Source organism: Spermophilus citellus, assembly GCF_964194105.1.
Source record: "Spermophilus citellus genome assembly, chromosome: 2".
Classification (NCBI taxonomy): Eukaryota; Metazoa; Chordata; class Mammalia; order Rodentia; family Sciuridae; genus Spermophilus; species Spermophilus citellus.
The window spans coordinates 236,252,474-236,264,532 of NC_138183.1; the positions used below are offsets into that span (position 1 = coordinate 236,252,474).

The 12,059-nt window shown below is 55.9% G+C and overlaps 1 protein-coding gene across 1 annotated transcript in view; it reads right to left on the bottom strand.

Moving 5' to 3' along the window:
* Positions 1 to 216: 216 nt before the first annotated feature.
* Positions 217 to 12,059, bottom strand: part of SYT13 (synaptotagmin 13) — a gene marked incomplete at its 5' end in the record, with an annotated part of 43,210 nt that continues 31,367 nt past the window's right edge. Inside the window, 3 exons of the mRNA XM_081280539.1 lie at positions 217 to 3,662; positions 6,347 to 6,476; positions 10,595 to 10,896. Of these exons, the coding sequence (XP_081136665.1) occupies positions 3,358 to 3,662; positions 6,347 to 6,476; positions 10,595 to 10,896 (737 nt within the window). The 3' untranslated portion in view covers positions 217 to 3,357. The remainder of the gene's footprint in view (positions 3,663 to 6,346; positions 6,477 to 10,594; positions 10,897 to 12,059) is intronic.

Sequence of the window (12,059 nt, forward strand, 5' to 3'; positions counted from 1 at the left end):
ACACTTGGCAGTGGTCTAAGAGGACTCACTGAACGCCTTTTTTTTAATGCTTCTAAAATATTGAGTAAAAGGGGGGAGAAAAGAGGTACACGAAGCTGCTCACCCTGTTGGAGAGTCTTTATTTATCACTGCAAGGTTTTTGCTCCAAAGTGCGACACCAGACATGGGACCACAATGTCTCATGCGTCTTTTTTGTGCTTCGATTCATGACGGCAACACACACACACACAACAGCATTTGACGACAGGAGACACTGAAGGCAAAATCAACGGCACGCGGACGAGGTCTCCTGTGGCGGTCCCCACCCCAGTGTGGCTTAGGCTGCAGCCGCCTTCCCGCCCAGACTCCTTCACATCCCAAAGGAATCGACCCCGGAGAACCCCCCTCACTCTCTCGGCCTCGCTCTGGCAGGACGATTTGTCACCCAACCTGCAGCAAGTCCTGCCTCAGGCTGCAGTGACGCGAGGCAAGACCTTGCGAGCAGGTCCTCAACGAGACCATCTGGATCGGAGAGGTTGACCCCTGATTCCTTAATCCCCAGGCCACCGCTGTGGAAGGACCAGGTCCCCCTGTGGGTACCAGTTCAGGTGAAAGGGTCTCGCTGGATCTCCGACTCGGCTTCACGGCCCCCTTAGAAAATGCTCCAAGCAAGGTCCAGGTGCCCCTTTCCAAAATGATCAGACCTGCTCGTGCAGACTCAGCTGCTCATTCGGAAGTAAACTGCAGATGCCTGGTACAAGTCAGCTGGGGTGAAGATGGCCTTCTTATTTGGCAGGTGACATCTGTGGGTAATTTAAAATTCACCAAGAGGGAGTTTTGGTGAAAGAGCACAGCAGTGCCATGGTCTTCTTTTGTTCCTTACATTTCTGTGGAGGGCTACGGCTCGTCCTTAGTTGGACAGTAATATCAATGTCCTGAAGGTGCAGGTCCACTAAGATGACCGGTGTCCTTCCCAATGACAGTTCCGCCAGGTTTGCTCACTGTTCTGCCAATCACAGGGTCTCTTTCCAGCTCCTCCCCTCCACCCATTCTTCCTTCATTAATTCATTCAACAAACACCACAGCTCTATCCTGGGCACATGGTGGATGCCAATGAATGCCCAGACAAACCCCCAGAGTTGGCCTTCCTTCTGCGCATCCCTGCTGAGGGGGCGTGGTGGCCGACACCGAGATGTCCTATGGTAGAGTGCCACTCCCCATCAGGGCAACCCTTAGTTTGAATTCTGGAAAACGAAACCTTTGGGGTTCAAAGAAATGCATGGAAGACTGTGGGTGGGATGGACACCCAGGGGCCAGGGGTCCTGTCCAGCACCCCCTCACATGTCCTGATGGGGGTCCAAGGCAGGTGTATAGGGAAAAAAAAAACCAGGTTTCCCGATGTTAAGTCCAAACCCAGACTTTTATAGACTGGAGTAGCAGATGTTACCAAGAACAGAGTGGGCTCAGCTCTCACTGACTTGGGGAACATACTGGACTCTGTTTGCCATTCCAAGCAAAGGAGACCGGGGTGGGGTGGACGCTGGGCCTCAGAAACACACCTTGGGGAAACACGGATGCTGCCTCACCTCAAAACACTTGGCCAGGGCAAGGTTCCCCACTCTCTGAAAGACTTGCCCATGGAAAAAGGATTAGGGGCTTTTCCAATTTTCCAGAAAAACAGAAGCTATTTAAAATGTGTTTCTGTTTCTGTACAGAAAGAGCAAATCATGACCAAAGGTTTCAGGTTCCTGCTCAGATTCTCAGGGAGAGTTTGAGAATGACCGGCCTCGGGGAGGAAGGATACCCTGATTCTGTCTAGAAACCCTCCTGTAGGTCAGGGAACTGGGGTAGCCCTGAAGTCCAGAGTCTGGAGTTCGTCTAGAAGAGGCAGAATCCATGGTGGTGGAAACAGCTGCGTGGTTCTGGCACCTTCTGGGGGTTTCCACTGCCAACTCGAAGTGAAAGACAGTGATCTAGCGTCAAGGTCATGGCTAGATCTGTTTTTAGCCAACAGCTTTTGGACACCGGCTCGTCTGTCACATCCCATGCAGACAGCTCCCGCGACACTGGTCCTGTCTTCCAGATGCCACGCTGAGGTTCTGAGGTCAGTGATGACCACAGAGCACCCAGGAGTCCGGTTCCCCGTGAGAGCTATAGCCACTCAGCAGGTGCATTGTTTAGACTGGATCAACAATGGGACATCTGCTGGGAATGACCAGGTGGAAGTCCCCAAAACAGAAGGAGAGAGGGAGACGTAACTGCAAAAGAGCTTGTGTCCTTTTTCAAGTTGTCTTCCAACCCCACTTTTGTGTAGCCGGGTGCAAAAGACCACGTTCCTAATGAACTTCTTCCCGGAGTGGCTGGAAGGCTGAGCAGGGGGCGGGTCTGTCTCACAGGGTCACTTTGGTGATGCTGGTGGACATGGCAACTCACACTCAGTCAACATGCCGTCCAGGGGACCCGCAGGGGATCCCATGAATACTTTGTGGGGGAAGGGTTCCCCAAGTATCACATAAGCCGATCTGAAGATAAAACAATAAAGTTCTTCAATTAAAAAAACAACTACACACAATGCCGTCCAAGAGCAGAATCGGGAAAAGCACAGATTTTTAAATTAAGAATTAAAATAAATTAAAAACAGAGGATATCTAAATTCACTGTAAGATGAGGAGTCCGGCATTGAACTGGGTGCCCCTGGCCCATCAAGGGCTGGCTGGAGCTGTCTGGAATGTTGTAGAAGGATATCTCCAGCACAGTCCTCCCACTCTGCGTCGGAATCACCGGTGCTGGTTGAAGGTGAAGGTGCCTGGGCCGTGGCCGGGGACACTGACCTGGGATGCCCCCAGGCAGCCAGGGATCTGCTGGTGATTCTTCATGTTCCAGTGTCTGAGAACCGCTGGTCCCTGCCTGGGGTGGGAGCTGGCGAAGCTGTCACTCACCCCGATGACCTGATGGACGGGTTGATACAGGACGGTTTTCTTTATATTATTTTTCAAAATGGTTATTTTTAAAAAGTGACCATCTTCTTTGCACCCAGAATTCCTCAGCTAAAGCTTCCCCGCCCGGCTCACCTCACCTGCAACACCTGCCTGCGAGGTGCCCCTGGTGCGGGACTCTCCAGGACACAGATGAGCAGAAGTGCCTGCTCAGTGTGGCCCTAACGTCCCGTTTCCACACACTGACTGCCCGGCTGGCTTTGTGATTTTTTTTTTAAATAAAAACGGGAGTGTGGTGAGAGGGGAAGGGTCCTGGGCTTTGCAAACACATCCGTTCTGCCTTCTGAGCACAAAGGAGGGCAGGCAGAAGGGGAGTTGGCGAGGACCGAGGACCAAGGGGCTGCAGGACCGGGCTGTGCCCCGGGAGGCCGGGCTGGGGGCCCTACAGATGCAGTTGGTGCCACATGGCAATCTGCCTGCGGGGGTTTTTGAGCATCTCCTCCCAGTGGCTGCGCTCCGAGCCAGAGGCGTGCAGGCCCAGGCTGCAGTGGCCCAGGGCCCAGCTCTGGCCCGCCTCGGCCTGGCTCAGCACCTCCAGCTCCACGCTGGACGCCCTCAGCAGGTCATCGGGCAGCTCGAACATGATCATCTCGTTCCACACGGGGTTGATCTTGTGCTTGGCCCGTTTTGTCTGCTTCTTCTTCAGCTTCTGAGCCTGGTGCTTCAAGGTCACCTTGACAGAAACATCTGAGGAGGGGCAGGGAGGAAAGAGAGACAGAGAGAGGCCAAGTGAGCTCCCGGGGGTCCTCTCCACTCGCCCCCTGGGCCATGTGTTCCTTCAACATCTATTAAGTGCCTACCACATGGCGGGCACTGGTCTAGATGTGGGGATCCAGCAAACATGTCTGCCTCTCTAGAACTTTCTCTGAAGCCTGGGAAATGGCCGATAGCGGTTGAAGATTCCTTATCCAAAACACTCGGGCCCACCAATGTTTCAGAGCCGGGAGGCTTTTCCGATTTTGTCATATTTGCATAGACATATCTAGACATCTTGGGCATGAGACCCAAGTCTAAACATGAAATTTGTTTCAGTTTCATATGCACCTCATACACACAGCCTGAAGGGAATTTTATGCAATTTTTAAAATAATTTTGTGCAGGAACCAAATTCCATGGTGTAGAATTTTCCACTTGTGCTTAAAGTTTCAGATTTTGGAGCACTTGGTTGTTTGGGTCTTTGGATCCAGGTGCTTACCTATACCATAACTTAGGATGCTGGTCATTGGATGGTCCCTATGGGGGCCTGGTAAGGTGCCACCAGGAGATGGATATGAAGTCACTTGCTCTGAGCCCGTCCATGTAACTTTGTATCTTTAGATCAAAGCAAGTCCAGAACAATGGCTCAGCTAGATTCTAAACTCAGACCAGAAAAGCAATGCCATCCCCAGGTCCCTGTCCCCTTGAGGGTCCCTCCAAGCCGTCTTGTTCATTATTGAGACAGCGGGTCTCCCGCTGTCTGGTGGGGTGCTCCCGCTGCCTGGTGGGGTGCTCACCTGTACTTTCTGCCAGTCTTCCTTTGAGGACTCCCGCTTCCTGTGGAAGGTGAAGGCAGATGGCCTGACCCCCACCCGAGGCTCTGTCCAGTAGCGCTGTCCCCCAGGAACCCACCCATAGGTCTCCAGACAGCTCTCCTTATTTCATTAGTCAAGGTTCCGGAAGCTAATGTGAGGATAATTGTTACTGTGTATTTATTGCTGTAATTATCACCCCTGGGGTGGTTAGTTTGTTATTTCAGCAGAGAGATTTCAGAGACAAAGTGCTGAGCTATAATTGTTCTTACAGAGCTATGAGAGAGAGAGACAGAGAGAGAGACACACACAGAGAGAGAGAAAGAGAACTAACTGGAGGGAACAAGGACAAAGCACTGAACTCTGACCTTGGGCTCCAGAATCTTCCAGCAAGCTCAACCCTTCTGATTTTATTCGCCCAAAATCTTTTGCTCAAAGATTCAGAACACAGTGGCAATTCTATCTTTGTATCCTTCTATAAATAGAGACTTATTTCTATCTTGTTATGAGCACTTGGATCCCAGTTCAGGAATGCCCTGCTAACCTGGGCTGCTCTCCTGCTCTGATAGGTCCCCAAGACTTGGGATCAGCACTTTGGTCCCCAAGGCTCGGGACCTGTGCTGGGGTATCTAGAAGGGAAAAAATAAGGCTTCCAAAATGTTGGAAAGGGGCCTCTGTGGATATGTGGGGCACAGATGCCCTAAGCCTCGGGCCTCAGCCTCACCCACACACCTTCTGCCGTCGCCCACACTCAGCGGGTGTGGGGGGGACAGCTGGCCAAGGCTGAGAACAGAGACTGGGGAGGGCGTAGAGTGCAGTGTGGCTGGTGGAGACAGAGGACCTGGCCTTCCCCACAGCACCACCTGCCCCAGAGGTGTATCCAGCCAGGCCTGGGTTCCCGACAGCCCAGGAGCTCTGCTCCCAGGGTAGAGGCTGATCCTGGTGGATCGCCAAGGTTGGGAGCCCCGGGTAGCTCCTACCAGGCCCAGGAATGAATGGATGTGGACTCCAAGAAGTGTGGCCTTCAAAATTAGTTATCCCTTTAGGTGGAGGCCACATCTGAGGACGACTTGGAGGGACGCGTAGGAGGGCGCAGGCAGCCAGGGCAAGATGGCGAGGGAGGAGGCCGGGGGCAGGGCCAGAACAAAAGAGCACGGAGAAGGTCTTCTGATGAGGTCACCTCCCTGATGGACAAAAGTGCTCCTGGACACAAGTGGGGACCCAATCAGACAGACACTTCCGTACTCATGCCTCTAAGTGGGATCCAAAACGGAGACAGACACATGGACAGAGGTGGGGGGCACCAATCAGTAACAGTGAGGAGCACATGGACGGGGTGGAGGCTGGCCCGGAGGACACTCCAGAGACCATAAAAAGAACAGGCCAAAGCTCCCCACCAGACTCCCGGCTCCAGGGCTCCTCCTCTTTGGAGAAGTCTATCTGTGTCGTTCTTGCCATAAACCTGCTCTTGCTCCTCATCTCTGGGTCCTGTTCTTTTTCTTGGGGGAGGGGCAGGTACCAGGGATTGAACTCAGGGGCACTTGACCACTGGGTCACATCCCTAGCCCTGTTTTGTACTTTATTTAGAGACAGGTCTCACTGAGTTGCTTAGCGCCTCACTAATCTGCAGAGGCTGGCTTTGAACTCACGATCCTCCTGCCTCAGCCTCCTGAGCTGCTGGGATTATAGGCGTGGGCCATGGCGCCCGGCTTCTGCGTCTTGTTCAATTCTTTGCTGAGCGAAGACACTGTACCCAGCACCCCTAGATGGTAACAAATTGAGAACTGTGCTCCTGTTCTGCCTTCCTGCGCTCTGACCCCATTTCCCTGGTGCGGCGGCAGCCCGGGCCTCCCCCAGCCTTACCCTTCCCCAGCAGCTCCCGGGCCTGGCTGGAGTGCAGGTTCTTGGCTTTGATCAGCACCACCAGGAGGCGGTTGGCGGCCGGGAGGTAGCTGATGGACAGGAGGACCTCTCCAGCTCCTGCGGACGGCTCCTGCGACACAAGGGGGCATGCAGGAAGGGGTCACTCTTGGCAGTGACCTCTGGCCCAGCCACCACTGCTGAGGCCGGGTCACTGCAGCCCGGGAGACCATCAGGGAAACAAACAGAGGTCAGTGTGACCCCAGGCTCAGGGTGTGGGAAATACGCCGGGGACCACGGGCCAGTGACACACTTCAGAGGGGGCCCAGGTCCTCCCAGGAAGCAGGGGAACCCACGGGTCCACAAAAGCAGCTTCCCAAGTCTCCTGGGAAAGGCCTGCGAGGGCTTGCTGGGAATTTCAGCAAAGAAGGGCCCCTGCCAGGAGGTGGGGCTGTGGTGACAATCCCAGCCCGGGAGCTGGCAGGGAGGAAAGGGCGGGGTGGCAGGGCCAGCCAGGCACCAAGGCTCTATTTGAGCAGAAAGCAGGTGGCCTTTCCTCAAGATCCCCGGGGCGGCTGCCAGGCAGAGGAGGGGCGTGAGGGTTCTGGGAGGGAACAGGAGGCCAGACGCACCCCAGGTGGCGCGACTCTCACCTGTCCCCTCCCCTCCAGCTTCAGGGCAGCTCAGAGAGGCACGGGCCGGGTTAGCAGCCACCAGAGCACCTGGGTTTGTCCCTCACCCTCAGCACATGTGGGGACATCTGCCATCTCCCCTGGACACGGGCTCAGGGGGTGGGAATCAGCCTCCTCTGCACGCCGTGACCTCTGCAGCCAGGGGCTGCCCATCACCAGGTGACACCACGCCTGTGATTCATGACCAAGAGCAGCTCCACTACTCACCCACCCGCATGAGGCTGAGAAAGTTGTTTGGCTTCTCCAAATGTGGGTTTCCTTGCCAGAAACGGAGGGGCGGGGTCCGATTAGCAAGCATGCATAAAGCGCCCACTATGTTCTCCATGCCACGATTAAAACACAGTCAGCCTCCAGGGGGCCTGCATCTCATATGGGAGGGAGGCAGGAAGTGATGAGGGGTGACCTGGGGCGGGGCCCAGTGCTGGGAGGAGGAGGACCAGAGATGAAGTGAGAACATGGGTGTGGCAAGTCCTCACTAAAGGTTACAAATGATGACTCTAACGACCTCTGTCCAGACTACCCTTCTTAACAACCCAGAGCGAAGCTCTGTGAGCCTGGGAGGATAACTCCAGAGCCAGCCTGGGCCTGAGTTCCAGTCCTCCCACTTCCTCCCTGGGTGGCCTTAGGCAAGTTGCTCAACCTTGCTGGGCCTTCATTTCCTCATCAGTAAAATGGAAGTAGGATTATTTCTATCTGATGGTGTCAGGAGGATTTTGTTTTCTTCTTTCTGTGCTGGGGATTGAACCCAGGGGCACTTTACCACCGAGCTACATCTCCAACCTTTTTCTTTTTAAGTTTTGAAATTGAGTCTTACTAAACTAATGAGGCTGCCCTGGAACTTGAGATCCTCCTGCCTCAGCCTCCCGAGTGGCTGGGACCCCACGAGCAGCACCCCAGCCAGGTTTTGAAGATTTAACCCCCTCATATTCGAGGGCCTGTAGCACGCCTGGAACACACCACCCATGAGGGAACTGTCTGCTGTGGCTGCTGGTTATTGATTCTTGTGGAAGAGCCATCAGTACTTGCTCAGGTGAACTGGGGAGCCTCATTTTGGGGTGAACAGGAGGCAGCTGGGCTTGGGGGAGCTCTCCACCTGCACTCTCAGACCCCCTGCCTTGGGTCACACTTTCCGCTCAGCAGGACCCCACCATGATCAGTTGTGTGACAAAGTGACTTGGGAACCTTCCTAAAGACCTGAATCTCAGCCAGTGACATTTGTGAAACCCTCCCCGTGGCTCTGGGCCCTAAGGTCACGACGCATCCCAGCACTTGGCACATAAATGTCACAAGAAAAGTCAAAGGGAAGAGGCCCCCTCCATCCTGCACAACCCTGAAAGGAAGCTGACCTTGTTCCGCTTCAGGCCCCAGAGCCTGGTGCTCGAGGCCAGGAGGCTCGCCGGCCTGGCTCTGGCTAGGAAGTAGCCCGAGGACTCGGAGGAGGCCTGGTCAGCAAGGGAAGCCCAAGCCCTAAACCCGCGGCGCTGGCCTCCTGCGTGGACAGGCTGCCCCTGCGAGGCTCGGGACTGTGTCTGGCTCCTGGCCAGGGGCAGCAGAGTGCTCCCAGGGTGGGCTGGGGACAGATCTCCCAACTGAAGATCACCTACAGGGTCCAGGGTGGCCTGGGCTGTAGCCCCGGGTGACTGTGCTCCGTCCACTCGTCCCCAAGACCAGGGGAAGCTGCACTACTTTCCGGTGTGTAGGAAGCCTGGCCCTGCCCGCCGTCTGCCCTGCAGCCGGAGGCTCCAGCAGAGCCTGCCCCTGAGTCCCTGGTGACAGTAATGACCCTCTCTTCCTCTCCTGGTCTCTCCACCTCCTCTTCCTCTCAGGCTCTCGATGAATCACTCAAGGGCGCCCTTGGAATGGGACACGCTGAGGTCCTCAATGACGCACCTACCGCCCTGGGCCCCTGTCTTCCGGCCAGACCTGGAGCGCCGCTGGCACCTCCGTTAACCCACTCTGGCCCAGAAAAGTAAAACTGGGTGGGAACCACCCCCGACTTCCACCACGGGGTTCATCAGCCCGCACCCTGCACCTGCAAGGGTGGGCGCTGGCCAGCCTGGCCTGGGGCTCTGCTTCACACACCCGAAGAGGATTATTCTAGAATATTCTAATTATCAGCAGTGATGATTATCCAGTTGCATCAGCAGGCTCCTCTGTGGTATGGCCTGGTCCCCGGCCCCTGGCATGGGGCAGGGTGCCCTGTGGGAGCAGGGCAGGGTGTTTGTGGAATGAATGAGAGCTACTGCTCTTCTAGGGGTCGGGAGAGAAGAAAGGACAGGGCCGAGACTCTCCTAGACGGCTGACGTTCAGCCCTGTGGGGCCCTAACAAAGCCTCAGAGCCCAGCGGGGACCCTGTGTGTCTCCAGAGAAAGCAGTCGACGAGCTTAACAAATAGGAGTGTCACATCTCCTCCCGAGGCCCATCAGTGATCTACACAAGTCCCCAATCACACGCTAATTAGAGAGAGTGCCTTGAAGCAGCCCGCTCCATCTGAGAGCGAGCAGCTGTGATCCTTCCGTCAGTCCCCTCAGCCTGGGAGGAAAGGAAGTGGGGCAAAGAGGAGCGTCGTCAGCGGGGGAGGGTGGGAGGTGGCAGTGGACCCGCTCTCTCCCCCGTGGGAAGGCGCCTGCGGGTCACACCTCGTGCTTGTGGGGTGCCCGCGTGGCTGGTGACGTTGCAGGATTGACAGCTGGAAAGGCCGAGCTCGAGGCTGAGCTGTGCCGGGTCCTGGCTGGGTGACCCGGGCAGTTCCCTGGTCTGCAGGAGGGATGGCTTGTCTCCCTCTGTGGGTTGATCTGGGAGGTCAGAGGGGGACCTCGGGTCTAGTCTGGGCCTTGCACTGACCCTGCAGTGCTCAGACATAGCAGCCAGATGACCAGGTCCAGCACCGCAGCAGCAAGCCAGCGAGGGAGCCCGGATGGTGACCTCTGGGGCCTCGTGGGCCTCACAGCCTCTACACAGTGCAGCAGATCCCTGGTGGGGACCTTGACCCGGGGCCCTAAGTTCCCTGCACTGCTCCCCAGCCCTGCCCGGCCCTGACCCCCTGCTGCCCGGGCCTGTGGGGAAGATGGTCTCCTCTCCCGGGAGTCCCTCTGCAGGGCGCTGGCCTCTCAGCACAGCGCGAACACCACTTCACACAGCCCTTCCAGAACTCTCCATCAGACACCGGGGTTAGCCTCCTCCCAGATGTCCCAGGATTCAACACACGTCAGAGATCCTGGTCCTTGTCATCGTCAGGGGTCGGTGCCAGTCTGCCCACCTCCCTTGGTGTTCCTTTCCCCATGGTGCCCGGCATATAGTAGGTGCTCAAGAAACGTCACTGGATTTCCATGGGGATGACACTGCGCTTTCTGTCCTTGAGGTCAGGGGCGTCTGTATCTGGCAAATGAGAAGCCCTGCAGCAGCGGGCCCTGGGCATCGGGCTGCCCCAGGCTGCCCCGCTCAAGACCCGACCTGGGAAGGTCTCTGCAGCTTGTTCCATCAGCTCGGCCCAGCGCTCAGCCCTCAGCCCGCCCGCTCCACTGACTGGCGCCACCGTCCGACTGCGAGGCGGCCCTACCTTAGCCGAGGTCTTCAGCTCGCCCCACTGGGCGGCCCCCAGAGGCACAGACACCCCGTCCAGGCCCAGGCGGAGCTCCCCAGACACACTGTGGCGGGAGAAGCGGTCACAGGTCCTGAGGGTCAGCGTCAGCGTGGCTGTGGGCAGCTCCTCCTCTGCCAGGGGCAGCACCAGGCCCTCCTCCCAGGTGGTGAGCAGCTGCCGCTTCCTCAGGGCTGTCTGGGCCTCCACGGAGCCGGTCCTGTTGGCCACACTGCCTTGGACGTAGCAGTCACAGCCGCCGTCGTGGTCACTGGTCACAGCTGCAGGCAAGACAAAGCAACCTGGGCCTGGGACTTACCAGGGACGGGGCAGGGGGCAGCGGGGCCCTAATTAGGGCTGTGGAATCCAGATTAGTGGCCGTGACCTTGGGTGTCCGAAAGACCTTGGAGCTGGCCACCCTGGGGACTGCAGCCCTGCCCAGAAGCAAGATATTTAGAAAGGGAGGCCATCTGGGGAGGCCCACGGCAGCACACGCTAGCCTTCCTGGGACAACAGTGACAAGAGTGACAAGAGTCAGTACTTCCTGGGGCCCTTCTGGTCTCAAGATTCTGAGATTTCCCCAAGGCGCCAGGGCTGACTTTATTAGTGCTACTGCTGATACTGTGATTCGTTTGTTCTGTACTTTAAATATTTACCACAGAAGTGCTTGTGGTGTGAATCACTTGGCTGCTGCCTCATGAATGTTTTATGTTTTGAACCTTGGTGTTTCTAATGCATTGCACAACATGATCATGTCAGCTTTCCGTTACTATAACAAATGCCTGAGGTAGTCAACTTATAAAGAAAAAGGGTTTATTCTGGCTCACAGTTTGAGAGGTTCCAATCCATGACTCCAATGCTTTTATGCCTGTGGGGAGGAAGCACATCATGGCAGAAGCGTGTGGCTGAGGAAACTGAGTCACCTCACGGCCAGGGAACTAACAAGACCAAGAGGAAGTATCAGGGTCCCACAGTTTCCTTTGAGAACCTACCCCCAATAACCTAAAAGCCTCCCTCTAGGCCCCGCCTCCTAAATGCTCCACTCTTCCCTCAGCACTGCCTTGGGGAACAAGCCTTTACCACATCAGCCTTTGGGAAAAACCCTTGAGATCCAAATTACAGCCTTCCCGTGAATCACTCAGCAGATGTTTTCAATGCATAATCGTGTGGATTGACCCCCAAATTCCCCCTGGTGGTACTCTGATAACTGGTTCTTTAATGAGAGATTGGAAAGTGGAAATGGATTTCACAGGATAAGAACATGAAGAACGAAGGCGATGTATCCTAACAGAGCTTCATCCTGGGCTTTCAGGGAGGGTTAGGCCTGCCTCTGCCGCTGGCTACTCAGAACTTTCCTGAACAAGTCATAGGAGTTGCTCGACCTCAGTTTCTCAACCTGTGGAATGGGACTGTCACGAAGACCAGATGTCTTCAAGTACATGAA